General features: G+C 50.8%; 1 protein-coding gene across 1 annotated transcript in view; it reads right to left on the bottom strand.

Annotated features, from left to right (window-relative positions):
* Window positions 1–18,745, bottom strand: part of LAMA5 (laminin subunit alpha 5) — an 88,704-nt gene extending 69,959 nt beyond the window's left edge. The window contains exons 1-2 of the mRNA XM_066561883.1: window positions 18,452–18,745; window positions 12,679–12,831 (exon numbers count right to left, since the gene is read on the bottom strand). Of these exons, the coding sequence (XP_066417980.1) occupies window positions 12,679–12,831; window positions 18,452–18,745 (447 nt within the window). The remainder of the gene's footprint in view (window positions 1–12,678; window positions 12,832–18,451) is intronic.
* Window positions 18,746–19,185: the final 440 nt, after the last annotated feature.

The following is a 19,185-nucleotide window of genomic DNA, read 5'->3' as shown; positions in this document are numbered from 1 at the left end:
CACAGTGCAGAGCAGCATCCCCCCGACCTGGCTGATGGTGTGTGAGCACAGCCTCACCAAAAGCCCCCAGCACTCTCTTCTAGCAGGTACACAGACCTGCTACCAAAAGTGCTGGGGAGCTCCAGCAATGAGACACACAGGGTGGTGGGAGAAGAAAATAAAGGATAAACTGGATAGAAGAATCCAGAAGAAAATAAAGGATAAACTGGATAGAAGAATCACATCTCCAAACAGAGGGCTTGCTCTATCAAGAGGCAATCCCACGTCTGCAGCAAGCTCAGAGAGGCAAAGGGAGCCTGCTAAAAACAAACTGCAACAACTGGGGCTCTGCAGGGTCCAAGGGAGCTCCACTCTCCTACCCAGGGACTCCAAACCAAGCTGCCAGCCCCAGGGACAACACAAGCCAGCTCAGCACAGCCCTTACTCTGAGCCCCTTAATGAGACACACTAATTTTTCACACTGTTAAGGGCAAAGCAAACAGCTCAGACATTTCTGCTCCTACACCAGGCTCTCGAGCACTTTTGCTGCGTATCTTATCAGCAGCCTCTCGAAGCCGTTTCCAGACTTTGGCCTTCAGAAACCTGCAGAGGGGGTGGAAAAACCCTCTGTTCATTCTTACCAAAGCACAGCACATTTTCAAGAGGACATTCCTACCATCCAGAGCAAACAAATGTTCCCAACTGCATGTTCTGTGGCATTGTTTGAGTTGCAGCAAGTAAGATCAATACAGGTTCAATGCACAAGGTATTTAAATATTCTTAGAGGAGTTCCTGGGCCAGTTGAGAATTAAAAGGGAGAAGCCAGACAAAAGAATACTTGTCTGTGCTTTAGACAGTTTGCAGGCTGGTTTTTACACCCCAGAGTTTTACAAGCACAGCTCCATCAGTCAGGACATGCTCTCCAGAGCATGCTAGGAGCTGTACAGATCTGGGACCTGCTCCATCCAGACATCCCAGGCTCTGCAGTACTAAAAATAAAATTTAAAAAATACTATAAAAGAGCTATAGTAAGACCCTTTTCAGTACTGCCAAAGCCTTGCTGATTTGCTAAGTTTGCTAAGGAAGCTCTTGGCTAAATCACAGGCTGAAAAAAGAAACACTCAATACCCTTCCATAGGATACAAACAGGATTTTGTGCTTTGGATGAGACTTGAAACAGCATCTGCTGCTTCTGTGGCCAGCAGTGAATAACATCTCTGTGACATTCCCAGTTTTCTGGAGGTCCTGGGCTGGGACATCAGGATCTCACTAAAACACAGCACGTGCACAGATAAATGTCACCTGATCTGCTATGACAAACAGGAGCCAAATCTTGTGTCCCACAGTGGGCAGAGCAAGGAAGAGCTGTCTCACCCCCTCTATTCAACACCCCAGGGCCCTGGACATCATTGCTTTGGCCACAGCAAGGAGTAAAGTCCCAGACACTTCAATTCACTACTTGCCATTATCAATACAGCTCTGAATTTGTGACAAAAGTGACTTATGCCTTCATGGAGCACCCAGGAATCACTAAGCAGAGCCTCCAGCTACAACACACTGAATGGTGCATGGTCAACCAGCATCTTCACCACTAAATTATACTAAAAACCCCAGGCCTGTTGCATCTCAGCTCTTAATTCAACTAAAAAAACCCCAAGATCGATTTCAACCTTGACAAAGCACAACCTGTACATCTGACACAGCAATTTCCCATCAAAGAGAGGATTTCAGACCCAGCCTGTCTGTAACCTACCCAAGTCCTCTTTTTCCTTGCATTTATGGGATTAAAAAAAAAACAACAAAAAACACATGTCATACATTTCACTTCCAGAGCTGCAGGAAATCCACTCGAAGTTGCATGCCAGCTTCAGCTCCAAGGGTTTCCTTGGGCTGTTCTCTCAGCAACAAGAAGAACAAAACAATCTTGGCAGCAGGCCATGCTACAAGCATTTCCCCCGGTTCCCTGGGATGGAGTGGATATCCTGTCACAAACCTGTGTGCATAGGAAGGGTGAGGAGAGGAAGGAAACAAGAGGATGAATTAGCTAAAAATTGGCACAACCTGAGAGGTCTCTGCTTGCCACCAAAGCCCCTGAAAGGCTTCTCATTTTAAATGGCCAAGTGCCAGTGATGAATGACTCACATGAGCCTCAGGAAGCCCAAGCTCTCCAGCACCCAAAAGGAGTGTATTTAAATCCTCCCTCTGCTGGATTTGGGAGGGCACATGGATGCTGGAGCTCTGACACCTGATTTGTGTCTGGTTCTGAACCCAGCTCTTGGAGTTGACAAATGCCTGTCTTTCCTTGTATTTGTCACATCACCATTTCCAGGGCCAAGTGGGTTTGGAAAGCCCCTCTCTGGATCACTGTCAGGCTTCAGATCCCACGTGTACCAAGGTGACTCATTTCCAACAGGAAAAGTCTCCCTTGCACCTTGTATGAGGTCCCTGCACCAAACCCCTGTGCCCCCAGCCTCCAGGCAGCCCTTTCTGCTTTTCTGGAATTCCTCTGCCTTCCTGGAATTCCTGCAAGCCTTGACAGCGCTGGCTTTAAAGCCTGGTCGTTAGCAGATTTCAACAAAGCCAAACTCGACACATGCAAGCAGGTTTATTCTTCTAGAAATCTGCATCCCAGCCATGCAGCATGTTGGCATTTGTCAGCAGGTTTCCCCACTGTGACACAGCTGACCCAACAGCAGCACACAGCAGGGTCACAGCAGGATTAACATTCCCTACAGCACTGCTAACACCAGCACAGATCTGCAGCCACAGTGCTTCTGTGGAGCTCTTGCTGCTGGCCAGACCTACAGGGCTCACAAGAACGCAGGGTTTGTCCCCACAATCCCCCCCAGACCCCCTTGTATTTCCAGCCCCACCTGCAGAAACTTGAAGCAAGCCGGCTCCAAGGCAGAAAATGACAAATGGTAAAAAAAGAAATCATCAAACCCCTTCCTGGAGTCCAGCCAAAATCTTTGTGCCCACTAAGTTTGGGTGGATGCAGACTTTGCCAAAGCCTGGAATAGGATTAAGGAACAGCTTTAGCAAACAGCCAGGACAACAACAGTGAAGTCACGATGAAACCAGCATTACAGATTTCTGTTTGCAGTCATGAGCCTGTGTTTACAGTTTGCAACTATGTGCAAATACCAGAAAGCCATTCTTTTCCTCTTCCCATTGGGGCTTGGCATTAGGCACATTTAACCAGATCCAAGAGATGCCTACAGCAGCATGCCAGCTGGATTTTGGGCACAGGGCATGCTCCAACCCACAGTGATGGGAACTTGCAGGAACCCATAAATAGAGCTCAGCTGAGTGTGTGTGTGAAGGGGAGCTCTGCATCAAAGCAGGCAGAGACAGAAATGGGAAAGAGAAACTAAAAAAATAAATTGTGGCATTTTCAGTTTGGCTGTTTGCTTGTCCCCGCATAGGTTACACAAACAACCACTGGCAACACTCAGGATGCCAAGCAGAAGATGCAAAATGATTCTCAGGCAGGGCACAACAACTAGAGCAAGATATAAATACAAGCTTTGCCAGGAAATCTGCTCCATCAAAGACACAGTTTACAGCACACAGCTTCATGGAAAAAGCCATCAGTGATATGCAAATCTTCCAGCATAAAGGCAACTTCTTCTAAGGGAAACTGTTGTAACTTCCAGAAAACCACGAAACAGGAGCCCAGCTGGTTTAACCCTGCTGCTGAACCCCAGGTAGATGCACATGGCTGGGAACAAGAGGCATGGTGCTTTCTGCCACATCATCTCCCATGAACGTTTTGTTGTTTGACAGAGGGAAGGACAAGAATGTCCAACTACCATCCTAACCCTGCTCTCCAGGAGCTCTGACTGACGAGTCACAGAATCACAGAATCACAGAAATTCTAGGTTGGAAGAGACCTTTAAGATCATCGAGTCCAACCCATGTTCTAATACCTCAACTAGATCATGGCACCAAGTGCCACATCCAGTCTTTTTTTAAACTCTTCGAGGGATGGTGACTCCACGACCTCCCTGGGTAGATGATTCCAGTATTTGACTACTCTTTCTGTAAAATACTTCCTCCTTATTTCTAGCTTGCATCTCCCTTGGCGCAGCTTGAGACTGTGTCCTCTTGTTCTGTCGGTTGTTGCCCGGAGAAAGAGACCGACCCCCAGCTCACCACAAGTCCTGGCAGGACTTGGTGCAGCAGCAATCGCTGCCCCAGTGCCTGCTCATCCTCTCCCTGCCCCTGTCTGCCTGCCTTGCCAAAGCCCTGGGGCCAGGTTGGGGTGCCTGGAGGAAACAGGCAACGTGGCTTCCTGCACTGCACAAACAGGAGCTGGCACCCTCCAGACCCACCTTCCATTAGCACTGACCTCATGTTAACAAAGGCGGTTTTATAGTTATGCTTGGCAAGTCCTTCTGTGGGGAACAAAACGTCATTCCTCTCGTTCTTGTCAGAGCCTCTGGTGACCAAAGAAGCCCCAAACCACAGCTCAGCCCTTGCCTTGTGCAGAGTCATCCATGTGTCACTCCCAAGGCTTTGTCCTGTTCCTCCCTGGGTGTCCCAGTATGACTCACCCTGTTCCCATCTCTCCTCTCTCACCTCCAGAAGCACAACCTCAGTTTCCAGGTCTGTGGGAATAGGCCACATTGCCCCCACCAACTGCCACTGATCTGGAGTCTGCCCTTAAACCATTTAGGAAGACTCTTCCCCAGCACACCAGGCATGTGCCTTCCCGCTGATCTCCATTTTCACTTCTATCAAACGGGAAGCAGTGAACTATTTATTGCACTGCTTGGCATTACACATGGGAGGGGAAGTCTGGAATTTGAAGAGCACTGATTCCAGAAAACAGGAAACAACTGAGGATCAAGGCTGGGCACAGCCTGAAGGCCCACGTTTATGACTGTAATAAAAGGATAAGGCAGAGATGAATGCAGGGCTGAGCCAGGCTTGGTAAAGCATCAAAAGAAAGGTGCAGGGGGCTAGAACAGGCTTGAAAGAGCAGAGAAGCTGACTAGGCAGATGATCAAGAGTGTATTTAGCATCCTCCCTGCCAGCCCTGTGGCTCTGAGCCAGGACATAGCAGTGCTGGAGCTGTGGAGGGCAAGGACAGCTCCTGGAACTAAGCCCCAGGAAGCAGGAAAAGCTCACTTGAGGGGCTGCTCATCCCAACCAGGACAGGTATCAAGAACTGAGCTGGCTGAGCAATGCCACAGGATGAGCCTGGCTGTCACAAAGAGCAGGCCTGGCAGTGCCTGCAGGCTCACAGCCCTCAGGGGTGTGTGCAGGACACGAGTTCATGGACAGACAGCACTCACAGGGCTGAGGGATGCTCTCACTTGCTCAAAAAGTGACAGACAGGAAAAGGGCTGCACAGAGCCAAGCCAAGAGCTTGGCTCAAGGAATCATTGATTGGTCTGGTGCTACACAGGCTCCTGCACAGAAAATGATGGCGATAAAACACAGTATTCCCATTCTGCAGGTGGGACAAAGCAAAGCACAGAAAATGCTAAACCACTTGATGGGATGCCAGCATGCTCTGTGTCAGAGCTGTGAACCTCTCTGGCTATAGAGACCTTCCCAAGAAGCTCCCTGTACCATCTCCCTGAGGCAGGAGAACAGCACCAAGAGGGGCCTGACCCAGGCAGTCCTGCCCTGATTGAACCCCCCTGGCACAGCCAGGCAGGGCTGACCCCGAGCACGTGGAGCCACACACACACCCCAGTCAAGGCACACTCTTGTTTTCCAGCCCAGCCAAGCAGACACTTTCCAGGAGAACAGCAAGAAATTACCAGGCTTGCCTTCCAGCTATTCATTACAAACTAAAGCCTCTCCTGCTCCAGCCTGACCTCTCCCCAGCCCACGCTCACCCCGGGGCTCTCTGCTCATCTTTGAAGAATCCCAGGGAGTTGAGAAGAGGGGACAGGCTGGAGGAAATAAAAAGCTCCCCGGCAGGAGACCTCACTGTCAGCCTCTTTGCTTCTCATCACACCAACGTTATAAACAGGCAACAACACCTAGGGAGAAACTAGAATGGAAATCTTGCATGCATTGCTCAGAACCAGCAATTATCCTTTCATCAGTCATAACCTGGAGCTGTTCTGGGGGTGGGGGGGGAGAGGCTGAGGCTTATTTTAACACCTGGTTCAGGTCTAGGCAGAGCAAGCACAGCCTCTGGGAAGATTAAGCTGTTGAAGCACAAGGGTCATTTGTATGAGATGCAAAGACCAGGCAGAAACAACCTCCTGAGGCCACAGAAGGTGCCAGAACACTGAGTGACCTGCCCAGAGGCTCCCTGTGCTCACAGCCTGGCAGACGTGAGCCAAGGCAGGTCTTTTGGGATTCACATGTTACAAGTGAAATCCTACTCACTGCAGCCCTGGAAGACTGATTTTAAGCAGCACTGGTTTGGTTCATGACTTGCATAAACATAACATACAATTAAAATTCACGTGTCACCAGTGATTTACCCACACCAGTATTCTGCACATCTTTTCCTTTAACAGCAACCAACAAAAGAGGAAAAAAGTTCCAGCGCTGGCTGCTCTGGAGCTTGGCATCCAGTTTGGCAAGGCTGCTTGAAAAGGAGAGGATGGCTCTGCTCTCGCTGCCAGAGGAGACAGATCCCCGCTTGATTAACAACCAGACACTCCCTTCCTGCTCACCTGAGCAGCTCCCACACAGCCCTTGGAGCCAGGAATCCGGTGGGAGCTGGCAGATGGCCCTTCTCGACCTTTCTGTGCTAAGTGAAAGCAAAAATCACACTTTATCAGCACCAAAAAAGGGAAAAAAAAATCCAATAGCTGCTGGTCCAGGTCAGGGGAACCTCAGCTTTGAAGAAACAGGAGAGACTTCACAGCTTAGTTAATTTAAACAATAAAGTGTGAAATAAATTGGGAGAGAAGACCCATCCACTTGGGCTGGGTGCCAGCTCCCAGTGCTGCACGCTCTCCCAGCCACACCTTTTCTTGCCCAGAAGAATTACAAATGTACAGCCTGCCTTCCATCCACATCCATGGCCCAGGACAGCAGCACTGAACTCTCTCTGCAGTTAAATGTGAGCCACAATTCTGAAACCTATAAACAAAGATCCTGATCTGCTTTTGAAGGGTTTTATGGCAGTTGGAGAGGACTCTACACAGGAAAAGAGACCACAGGCTCAGCTGTTGAAAGTAAAAAAGACTTCTGCTCAGCCTACTTAATGTGCTTTATTTTTAATGCTGCTTTTGCTGCAACAGCCAGAGAACAATTTGGAGAAAGAACGTCTTTGTTAGAGATTTTACGCCCCAGCCCTTTATTTAAGGTGCAAAAGCTCACAATAAATGTCACTAAGCTCTCCTACCCCTTTCCCACAGTGGTGCCCCAGCACAGTGAGGACCAAGGAGGAGTAAATACCAAATAGTTACTCCTCAGCAGTAAGAGAAGTTAAGAAAAGTAAAAACCACGTACAAAAAGATTAAATCTGAAATCCTGACCTGTTCTTGCAATGCTCCATGGAAAATACCAGGCAGGTAAGGCCTGAGAGAAATGGACACTGTGCATTTTCCAGGGATGTGTGCTGAGGAAAATGCTGCAGGAGACATCCCCAGTGAGGGGAAGGAAAAAAAAGAGACTTGAACTCTCCCCCTGTGCACAGCAAGAATGAACGAGTGCCCTCGAGGGAAATGTGAGCAGCAGCTTCATCACCCAGAGGCTGTAAGGGCTCCCAAGCAAAAGAAATGAAGCTGCAAAAGCAACAAGGTGAAAAAAAGAGAGACATTTCAACAGTTTTCAGCTGGAAATGCTTGGATGACCATCACCCCTATCCCACACCAAGCAGCCTCTAAGACATCATCTTTATTCATAAAGAACCCTGAGGGTTCTCTTGGGATTTCAGGAGTTAACTCCCTCAAGAGGGATTTTTCAATTAATTAAGCCAGAGAATGAACATCAGATTCATCTCCACGTTGAAAGCTTTTGCTGGGAACAGGGAGGTGAGCCTCAAGCCCATCAGTTTGCAGGGATTTCCTTCCAGCTGCCTTTCACAGAGGGCTCCTGGATACCTCCACCAGCAGCTCCCACCACTATTGCAACTAACTGAAAATAAAGGGAAGGTGAGAAACTGAAGTGAAAGAAAATTTCAGAGTTTTTACACATAAGGCACTATACTCTGCATCAGTGGTGCTGCTTTAGCATTAGGCCACATCTAACCCAGTCCAGATCTGCTAAAGATAAGAATTTAATACTCATTAACAAGAACACAGCTCACACAGCAAGGATTGAGCTGCTCATGCAAGTCAGGCATTCAGCTACACCTGCACATCTGCAGGCATCCTGCACATCAAACCATTGGTCCTGAGGGGCCACGTTTGCAGTGCCAAAGGGAAAGGAAGCAGGATTATGTCCTGAAAATCCACCACAGGAAAAACACCCAGCTCCTTTAGAACCAGGTCTCACACTGGAAGACAGCAGCCTGCTGCCAAGGGCACCTCGTGTGTTTTGTGTATCAACACCTTTACTCTGGAGCTGGGAGAGCCTGGCAAGCACAGGTTAATCAGTTCAGAGGCCAGAGAATGCAGCAGCTTTGGCAGATCCCATGGCAATCGCTAGAACACTCAAGAGGTGCTTCTCAAAGCACCTCAAAAGTTATCAATGACTCCCTTGCTGAGACACATCCCAGTGAGTACAAACCCCACCTTGGCACTGCCCTGGAGCATGGCTCACAATTCCTTTCATTCCCTTTCCACCTCTGTGAATTACCAATGGATGCAACTTCTTTTCCTCCTTCTAAGCCCAAAGGGAGCTGCATTTCAAGGAATTCTGGAGGCCTCCAGAGGAGGAGGCTTCTCCTCTCCCCTCAGCAGAAGTCAATGGATGCCAGTCAGTGTTTCTGTCAGGCACTGCCCATCTAAATACCTCTGGGTATCACCCAAAACTCTCTGCACAGCCTCAGTCTGGAATCCTGCTGCTCTCTGGTGTCAGCAGGGCCAGCAGAGGAGGCAGGGGAGATGGGGGCTGCTGCCCAGCCACCCTCCCACCGCAGGAACCAACCTCCAGCAAGCGCTGGCACCAGGCTCCTGCACGACTGCAAGCATTCCTCCCCCAGAGTTTATCATAAAGCACCAACCATCCATAAACATCTCAAGGAAGGGCTGGCCTGGCTTCACCTTCATGCAAGGAAGATGTCAGGCTCTGGCAGGGAGCCAGCCATTCATGTTTCCCTAAACCTTCTCAGCTCTGACTCAAACGACCTTTTTGGGGGGGGGGGGGGGGGGGTAAAGAAAAAAAGAATCTTCCATCACACCCCTTCCTCCCCCTCCACCCACTGTGGCATTTAATCACAGCAGGATCACAGGGGACAGTTCCCATGGTGGCTGTGAGTCATGGTGTCCTGTCCCTCTGCAGCAGAGGCACGTTCCCATTTCAGCTGGCCTGGAGGCTCCAGGCAGGACAGGAAAGAGCCTGGAGCTGAGCAGCAGCAAGCACAGCAGGTTTAGGAGCCTCCACCACAACATGGACCTTTGCCCTCCAAGCCAGATAGGACAGCCACTTTTTGGGATTTTGACAAATCCAGATTGTCCAGTGACAGCAGCATCTCTCAGTTCTACTCCAAAACCTGAGCTGTGCTTCACATGGTGCCATGATGTATTTTACACCAAATTCATGCAATGGCCCAGCCTTTTATCCTCAATATACTAAGCACAAGGCCATGATTAAAAGCAAGAAAAAAAAAATTCCCTCTCCACACTCCTCAGCATCTCCTAAGATCCATTTAGCTTTCCTCCCTGGAGCTGTTTGTCATCTTTCTGGCACTCAGACCTGGGTCTGACATGGAAACCTTCAAGTGGCTTCTCCTCCTCTTGCAGCCTTTCTCCCCCACCAATTCTGACCAGAAAAATCACTCCTCCCCAAGGAGGCAGGAACAGACAAGGTACCAGCAGGAGCAATTCCCATCCAACCCCCAGCAGATACCTGGACACAGCCCCTTCCCAAGCCATGGAGGGAGCCCTGATCCACCTTGCTGATGAAGCCATTAAGATTAGGCTGTGAGGAGAGTGTTTAATATCCTCACACCAGCAGGGTGGCCAGCCCAAGCCATCCTGGAGCTTATTTTCTGGCTGTGAATATTCCTCCTTCTCTCCTTCCCACAGGGTTTCAACACCCCTGGTGAGGAGAGCAAGCTCTCAGCCAGCAAAAAGCAAAGAGCAACAGGCTGCTGAATGAGCTGCCCCTCTCCCAATTGCCACAGCCTTGCCAAAGGCTGGAGAAACCCAATTCCAGCTGGTAATGAAGCACTTAGGGCTGGAGAGGGATGGAGCCAGCAGGGAAGCACAGCAGCAAAGGAAGGGGCTGACACCACAACCCCCAGTGCCATCAGCACTCCAAGCACTCGTGAGCCCCCAGAGGGACAACAGCTTTTAGTGGCTGTGAGTCCCTTAAATTAAACATTAATTGGTCCAAGAGCTCTCTAGATTGATACACAGAGCAAGGAGAGGCTTTGTTTGCCAGCCAAAGAAAAGCCCTGCTGTCAGACATGCCCAGGAGGGCGTTCCTACCTGTGCAGTTCTCACTGGAATCCAAGGAATTTGGGAAGCCTGGCTGCCAGGTACACTGGCCTGATCCTGCACCTGCCCTGCTGACCACACTGGGGCCCAAGAACTTCTCTCTCTCCTATCCTTTCAACCAGAGTCAACTTCAAAAGGAGGAAACTGGCTATTCTCTAACATTTAATCTGTTTCTATTGCCCGACCTACCAAAACAAAGGAGTTAAAAGCAAATAACTGACTCTCAGCAGGAGCACAAACAGGTGATTATAGCAATTACATGCAATGAGGCCATGTATGAAGGGGAAGCCACTAAAACCAGCTGAAGATTTATTTAGGCTTGTGCTGCTCTTGGCACCAGCTGGGTTTATCCTCATGTACTGCAAAGGTGACAGGGAAGCAGAGGGTCTGTGAGCCCAGAGAAAACCCACACCAGGTGAAGCATCTGCCACCAGCACACCACATGCAAATTCTGATATCAGTCCTGCAGAAATGATGCTGCAAACAGACTCAGGAAAGAGAATGTCAGTGTAGACCAGCTCAGTTTTAACAGCACTGAAGTCCTCCCAAATTATTCCAGGCTCTGGCTCCCAGCACAGCAGCTCTGAAGGCTGCAATTCCCCAGGTAAGCCAGGCCCAGCAGCTTGCAGGCACAGGGTACAGCTGGGTTAGCTCTGGCCCAAAGCCAGAGAGCTGCCAGGGAGAGGGACAAGAGGAGGAGAAGCTCCATTGCAGGCTGGCCCTTGGTCACAGGGGAGTGAGTGCAAAGCCATGCACCCAGCAGCACATCCCTGCCAGCTGGGATGTTTCTAAGAGACAGACAGAGCAGATGGGGAGGGCTGAGCCCCAGCAGGCTTGGCCCACACAAAGCTGCACTGCGATGGAGAGTACAAAAAACATTTAACTCTGGCCAGAAAAACGTGGTACAGAGCAGTCAAGGATCAAGCAATTCAGAAAACAGAGGGTTTCATTCAATTCAGAAAATACAGCCTGATAATGCAAATCAAGATACAGAAAGTTTTGTTTGCACCAATTTAAAGTGTGGGTGCAAAATGTACATGAAAAGGCTCAAAACCACCACAACCACCCAGTGTAGAATCTGGGCTGCTCAGAGCAGCATCCCTCCTGAATTTCAGATATGCAGAACATTGACAAAGGATCCCAGGCTCAAAGGACTGGTCACCAGAAGCAGGAGTGGCTGAGGGAGAAGCTGCACTGCAATGGAGAGCAGAGCCTCAAACTCCATGGTCAGTAGCTCCTGTGCTGGGGCAGCAGCAGATATTTCACTGCTGCTGGTACAGCACAGCTTGAGACAGCTGGCACTCATGGAGAGAACACATTTATGAAGGGTGTTTGGCAGACTCCAAACGAGTGCTACAGCAAGGCAGGGAGCAGAGCAGAGCCAGTGCTGGGGACTGAAGTGTGTGTTTGAGGCATCCAACTGAAGGGTACATCATCAATACCAACTGGCCATCTCTGGATGGAAATTTGGAGTCAGGCACCTTGCAAACTGCACTGACAAATGAGCCTTTAGCAGAAAGATCCACCTGAGAAGTCACTGTAAACTTTTGGTATCTGAAAAATCTTGAAATCCATGCAAAACAAAGCAAACTCCCAAAGGGGCCGTGACTCAGCCCCCAAAAGGCTGCTGAGCAATCACAACAAACAGGTCTGCTGGGGGAGAGGTGAGCTCCAAAACTGCCCCATCCCACAGACTTCTCTGACTTGCCACCATTAGAAAGCAAACATCATTGTCACCCTTTGTCTTTTATAGGAAGGCCTTCAGCAGGGACTTGCTGTTTTTTAAAGAGTTTTAAATGCACCAGTTAAAAGTTTTAGAGCCTTGAATTTCTCAGGGCTGTATTTTCCCATTTTGGGGTGAGGCCTTGCAAAGTGTCCCCCTTTGAGAGGCAGGTACCCTCTAAGGGGAATGGCACCTACAAAAGGTGAGGAGTTTCCACAAGTGACTCAACTTTCAGGGAAGATCTAAATAGTAACAAAGAGCACAATGTAGTTAATATAACAAGCAGACAAGAAGTTTTCCCTTCCCTATTTTAACCAAATTTAACCCCGTCATTAAGCAAGTGGATTTTGTTCCACACTTCCAGCAAGGTCCACTAAAGGATTTCAGAAGCAGAAAAGCAGTTCCTCACCAGCACAGTCTACAACATAAAGAAGAAAGGATTTGTGTTACCTGTCCAAGGTCCAGGGTGACATTGACCTGGTTGAACTCCAGCCCTCGGGACAGAGGGGGGCTCTGCCACCAGCGCTCTGTGCCATCGATGGCATTTGTGATGGGGTGGGCCTTGTTGCTGTTTGCAGAGGAGCAGATGTCACAGTACTGGCCCTGGCAGAAAGTACAAAAAACAACATTTAATTCTGGCCAGAAAAACGTGGTACAGGGCAGTCAAGGATCAAGCAATTCAGAAAACAGAGGGTTTCATTCAATTCAGAAAATAGAGCCTGATAATGCAAATCAAGATACAGAAGGTTTGTTTGTACCAATTTAAAGTGTGGGTGCAAAATGTACATGAAAAGGCTCAAAACCACCACAACCACCCAGTGTAGAATCTGGGCTGCTCAGAGCAGCATCCCTCCTGAATTTCAGATATGCAGAACATTGACAAAGGATCCCAGGCTCAAGGGACTGGTCACCAGAAGCAGGAGTGGCTGAGGGAGCAGCTGCACTGCAATGGAGAGCAGAGCCTCAAACTCCATGGTCAGCAGCTCCCGTGCTGGGGCTGCCACTCACACCCAGCCCTTCCCAGCCCAGAACCATTCAGGCAGTTCTGTGGTCTCAGACTGGCAGCTCCTCTGCCCAGCTCCCTGCAGCCTGTTTCTTGCCCACCTATTCAGCTCACAATGTCGCTCTTTCAGCTGCATTTTCAGGCTTCATCTCGCAGCCAAGTTCCTTTTGCTGCTGATGCTGCAGTGCAAGGCCAGAAAGGGACAGCCCCAGCTGTCAGCTGGCCAGGGACTGCCACCACTTCTCTGCCTTGCTTTTGTGGCCTGGGGTGGCTTTGTCAGCTCCATGGACACGCTGCCAGAGAAAACAACCCCACAACTTCAACAGCACCTCCTGAGCAGGATCGGACAAAGCCCTGAGCTGTTAGGGGCAATTCTTTCTCTCTCATTAATGGACAAATGAATCTGACCCACGCTCAAAGAAACCTGCAAAGCCCCCTGAAAACTGGCAAATTGTTATGTGGAGCCACTGTTGTGTCGCCTGAATTGCTGCTACAAACAGCCTGGAAGGGAGCTGTGTTAGAGGCAGTTTTCCTTTTAAAGGCACAGTTATCCCCAGGCAGGAATGCTGCCCTTGCCTGCCCCAGCTGCAGCCAGTGTTAATATTGCACCAGGTACAAGATCTCAAGACAGGCAATCCCCTTCCTACCCGGGCTGAGGCAAGGCAGGGCCACTGCAGAACATCTGATTTTCCAGATGCTCCAAACTGTGGAGCAATCTCAGTGCAAATGAAACAGATTTCACAGCATTATTCCCCACTACCACGTGCTTTGTTACTTACAGACAATTATGCAATACAAGTTATCCTGAACAAAACCACTTTTAAATTAATTCCTCCAGAGATGTGAAAATAGAGATGTGGCAAGCACAAGGCCAAAGAAAAGGGGAGCTGAAACCATCCAGGTAAGCCTGACATATATGCAAGAAGCACTCAGTGTACAGAGAGGTCACAAGGCTGGTTTGGACATGCTTTGAGCCAGGAGGGAGAGCAGACCAGATAAAACTGACCCAACTCTTCAAGCTCAAACCTTTAATGGGAACCGGTGCAACAGGTTGTGTGGAAATTTCACCACAGCACTGAGGTGGGGGGGAAGTGAGGCAAGGTTACAAAACAGGGATAAATAAGAAAAAAAAATAAAGTACTTTCATACTTTAAATTCTTGCCACAGATGTAAAAACCATTTTGAACCCAGACTTCACATTGATGGGATACAGTCAACTCAAGCTGACTAAGAGGGGAGTAAAAATTAGGATCAGCTGCTCCACATTCATAATGCTGCTGTTGTCCCTCCCTGGGCAGCCTGCTGGGCTGGGAACACATCCACAGCTGAAGCAGGTTTGCTGTTCCAAGTGTGATTAGCCTCTCTGATGCACCAGGTGCTCATTAGTTGTTTCATTAGAGCCAAACCTAAACCTGACCAGAATCATTTCCAGCTATTTGTATTTTAGAGCAGCTCAGGCTCCTGCACATTGTGTCAGGTTCTCTACAGGGAAGTTCTGACATCAGCAAGAGGATTTTAATTAAAAAGCAATTGTGAGCAGCAGGCTTAGCAGAGACTGCAGGCTGCCAGAGCAGTACAGGTGTGGACACTACAGAGGAATGGTCAAAGGAAGAACTTGAGCAATGCAAGGAGCTGCAGAGCAACTCAGGGAGCACCAAACTGCCACTATCAGAGCAAACTGCAGAGATAAGGATGAGGTTTGAATGAGGGGCAGCTTCCAGGGACCTGCAAGGGCTGATCCTGCTCAGGGCACTGGGAACTTTGAAGTTTCCCCTGAGCATAAAGACCAACTGGGCGCCCTGCTGGCACCTCTCTCAGGGGACACAGGTGGCTTTGTCCCAGTTTATGTGGCCCTGCCGTGACCCAACTCCAGCTCCCCTCACCTGATTTATCAGAAAGCCACAGGGAGCACGGGGCTGCTGGGGATGAGGTAAAAAGGTCAGGAAATGGGGTGTAAAAAGTTCTGTTTGAGACAAAGTGCCTGTTGCAAGCTGCTCCCAGGGCTGTCCCTGCAGATCAGCTGCTCACACAGAGTTAGGCAGGGGCTGGCTCACCATGTGTCTTTCCTGGAGGAAACAACTTGTTCCAGACCTGTGTTTTCAGCCAGTTAAACCACTGAAATCCAACACTATCATAGGAGCAAACACAGAAGAGACAACTACAGAGAGGTACAGCACCAATGGTCACCTGGAGCACTGAGAGCCCTGGGCTGAGCCAGATTCCTTCTGTCAACACCAGAGACAGAACATGGGATAAAGACCAGCACAAATGGTCACCCACACCATGGTGTATCAAAAGAGTGACACTTAATTCTGAGACTCTCAGGGATGAAACAGCTTCAGATTCCAGCTGTTATCAACACCTGGAAGAGTGAGAGGGCCAGAGCTCTGGTCAGTGCCCACACTGGCAAGGACAGCTCAGGGCTGCAGCTCAGTGCTGTGGACAGGCTTCTGAGGAAGGCACAAGCAGCACTGCCTTGAAATCAGCCAACTTTACTGTACATTCTTAAATTCTGAGGTCTGTAATTGCTTTAGTTAATGCCAGTAACCAGCCTCACTGCTACAATCCTAATCTGAAACAATAATCTACAGCCCTGCCCCACCCTGAGGAGGGGTGCACCATCCCTGCTGGCTCTGGAACAGCCCCCAGGCACAGGGTGGGATGGGGAATATGAGCACACAGCTCTGCCTTTGCAGACTTGTCTGTCTCGGAAGACAGCACCTCCAGTAAAGCTTAAACAAAAAAAGAAACCTAGGATCCCTCTTCTGCCTTATCCTCGAGACATTATCATTGAGGCAGGGCTGACCCTCACCGAGGAGTGAATGTGACAAGGGAAGCAAACCTCCAGGGCAAGTCCCTTTCAGCACACCTCAGCCTTGCTGTGCCTCACATCCTTCCAGACTGAAAAGCCCCCCGCAGTTGGAAATGCAGCCTTCTGCCAAAAAAGCCCCGAATAAAGCAAAGGAAACTCCTTGAAAAGGTTTACAGCCTTCCCACAAGCTGTGCCAAAACTACTGCAAGTGTCTTTAAGGCAGTTTACTTCAGAAAACTTAATGATTATTGACATTTTAAGACCATCATGTTTAAAAGTCACTGAACTCCCTTTTCTGAAGCCTTCTATAATGTCAAATTAAACCAGCAGAAAATAGAGAACTGACTCAACTGATTCATTAGACAACTAAATTAATGTTTATCCCAGGTCTTTAACCAAGCAAACATCCCTTCACCACCACAGCACGTGGATGGCTCTTGGAAGGTCCCAAGTGGCATTTTCCAGTATTCCTGATGACAACTCCTTATGCCACAGCACATCACACAGCATTGAGCAGGTGAATGGAGGGGGGCAGGGGGCCTGGGCTGGTGGGACACGCAGGCAGTGAGGACATGCATGTGGAGTTCATTATTGTTGTTTCAGCCTGCTCAAATTGAACACTTCCCTCCCACCTCCCTCCTTGCTTCAGTCACCGGGTGGTGCCAAGACCCCTGAAGGGGATGAATTGGGAACTCTGACCTCTGCTCTGATGCCTCCTGTTTCCTCCCCTCCCTTTTAGGTGCTGCCTGTGGTCATGGAAAGGAGCCACTACAAAAGGAATTTTCTAAAGCTTTCAGACTGAGTGAAGCCCGCTGGCCTGGGAAGTGGTGCTCAGATCAAAGCCCCCCTGTGCCAGAGCTGCACAGGGGACAGGAGGGGGTCGCTGCAGAATTCCAGAGCTCAGGAGCTGTGTTTGGCACTGGGAGGATGCTGGGGCTGCCCCCAGAGCTGGGACAGCCTGAAGGGGTTATTTCAGTCAGCATCCTTAGTGCTGTGTGTCATGCTGAGCTAGCAGGGTGGCCAGAGCACAGATGGACACACGTGGAGTGATAAATGCACACCCACATTTGCCAGCTTTTCCAAGCAGCATTATCCTCCCCGTTTTGCTTGGCACATTGTTCACATATTTGTTTGCAAGTGCACGGAACAGCAGTTACTTCCTCACCTTTCCTTACTCCTCTGCCTCACTGGAGGCAGAATTACTACACAGAGGTCCCTGTAAGCCTCCTGCTACTGAGACTTCAGGCAAAACTTCTTCTGTTTTACAATGCAGTGAAGTGAGACATGGCTTTAAAAGGTGGCAAAGCTCGCAGGAGGATACGTCAGGTTTTTGCCATCCAGTGACATCTTCAACCATTTATACCACACAGACAGCAAAATTCTGTGTCACAACCACACAATGGCTGGAAAATTCCTAGTGCAGCACTAACTCAGGAGAATGTGGGCCAGAATGAGAAAAATGCTTCAGAGATGATCTTGTAACAAAGCCACCCCCACCGAAAGGCTGAGAAAGGCTCGGTCCGAGAAACTGACAGTTTTCCTTTGCTCGTCCTTGTTATGTACAACAGGGATTAACGCTGCTCCACTGCAACAGGTGAGTGGCACCACGGCTCTCACAACTCTCTCAAGAGAAAACACCGAGCAGCAGCTGGTGGCTCCATGGCTGGCTTCAGGCTGCAGGAGCATTTCAAATCAGAGCTGCTCTTCCCGGCTTGGGCTGCCCTCGGGGGGACACTGGGTCTGGAGTTCCTGCAACTAAGCCCCGGTGTTTTACAAGCCCCTTTACAACTGTTCTTTCCTCCCTTCAAGGGAGTCATGGCTGTTTCAGTGCACTGCGGCTTTTACCGTCCGCATTCCTGGCTGCAAGCTCCCTCTGGGCAGCTTAAAATGGGACCCCTGAGATAAATCACCTGACGCTGGCTTGTAAAATCCACTCTTGTAACTTTCCCCTCTGCTCATCCCAATGCCCCACCGAACACACCGAGTTAAAACACATCAGTGTAAATATTATCAGTTCGGGACGCACCAAAGCAATCACCATCACATTCACCGTAACGATTCCCTGACTACCAAAGGGGATTTAGGTGCTGGTTTGCCCGGGATTTTATAAACACAAAGAACCCACAACTTTAAAAAGAACGCCCCGAGAGCCCAGCGAGCCGCGTTCCATGTGAGCAACTCCCGAACACGTGCGTGCCCCCAGCCCCGCTGCTCCGGGGGATGGATGCCCCAGGACCAGCGCTCCCTGCGCCCCCAGGCACGGACCCACCCGCGGCCGCTCCGCCCGGGGGCTGCGTGCGAACCCCGGGGGGAGCGGGGCCGTGCCCGCCCAGCCCCGCTGCCCTCGGCGGCGGCACCGGCGCGCACAAAGGGGGGCTCCGTGCGCTCGTCCCCCGGCCCGGCCGTACCTGGATGGTCTGGTTGGGGTCCCCCCCGGCCACCGGGCCCCCCACCAGCTTGCAGTACAGATCCTCCACGGCGCGCCGGCTCCCGGCGCCCGCCGGCTCCTCGCCGCAGGTGGCGGTGGCGGAGATGCGGGTGCCCTCGGCCAGGTTGAAGTAGGGCGGGTGGAGGCTGTGCCCGTTCACATCGCTAGGGAAGGAGGCGGGCGGCTGGGCAGCGGCGGCGGGCAGCGGGGACAGCAAGGACAGCAGGAGCAGGAGCAGGAGCCGCGCACCGCCCCGCTCCGCCGCCTTCGCCATCTTCGCTCGGCGGGGCCGGGCAGCGCTGCGGCACCGGCTCCGCTGGCCCGGCTCCGCTCGGCTCTGCCCCTCTCCGCCGCCGCCGCGCTACTTCAACCCCGGCTGCGGGGAGGGGCCGGGCAGCCCCGCCGCCCCGGTTAACCCTTCACCGCCCCGGGAACCCCCGGTCTCTGCGCCCCGGTTAACCCTTCACCGCCCCGGGAACCCCCCAACCCCGCCGTCCCGGTTAACCCTTCACCGCCCCGGGAACCCCCAACTCCGCCGCCCCGGTTAACCCTTCACCGCCCCGGGAACCCCCGGCCCCGCCGCCCCGGTTAACCCTTCACCGCCCCGGGAACCCCCGGCCCCGCCGCCCCGGTTAACCCTTTGCAAACCCCCGGCAAAGGAGGAATGGGGTGAAGGATGCCGCCCCCTCCCCAGGGAACAATGTGCCCATTGTG

Source organism: Molothrus aeneus, chromosome 17, assembly GCF_037042795.1.
Source record: "Molothrus aeneus isolate 106 chromosome 17, BPBGC_Maene_1.0, whole genome shotgun sequence".
Lineage (NCBI taxonomy): Eukaryota > Metazoa > Chordata > Aves > Passeriformes > Icteridae > Molothrus > Molothrus aeneus.
The sequence above is the reverse complement of the archived record's forward strand: the minus strand, read 5'-3'. Positions and strand labels throughout refer to the sequence as shown.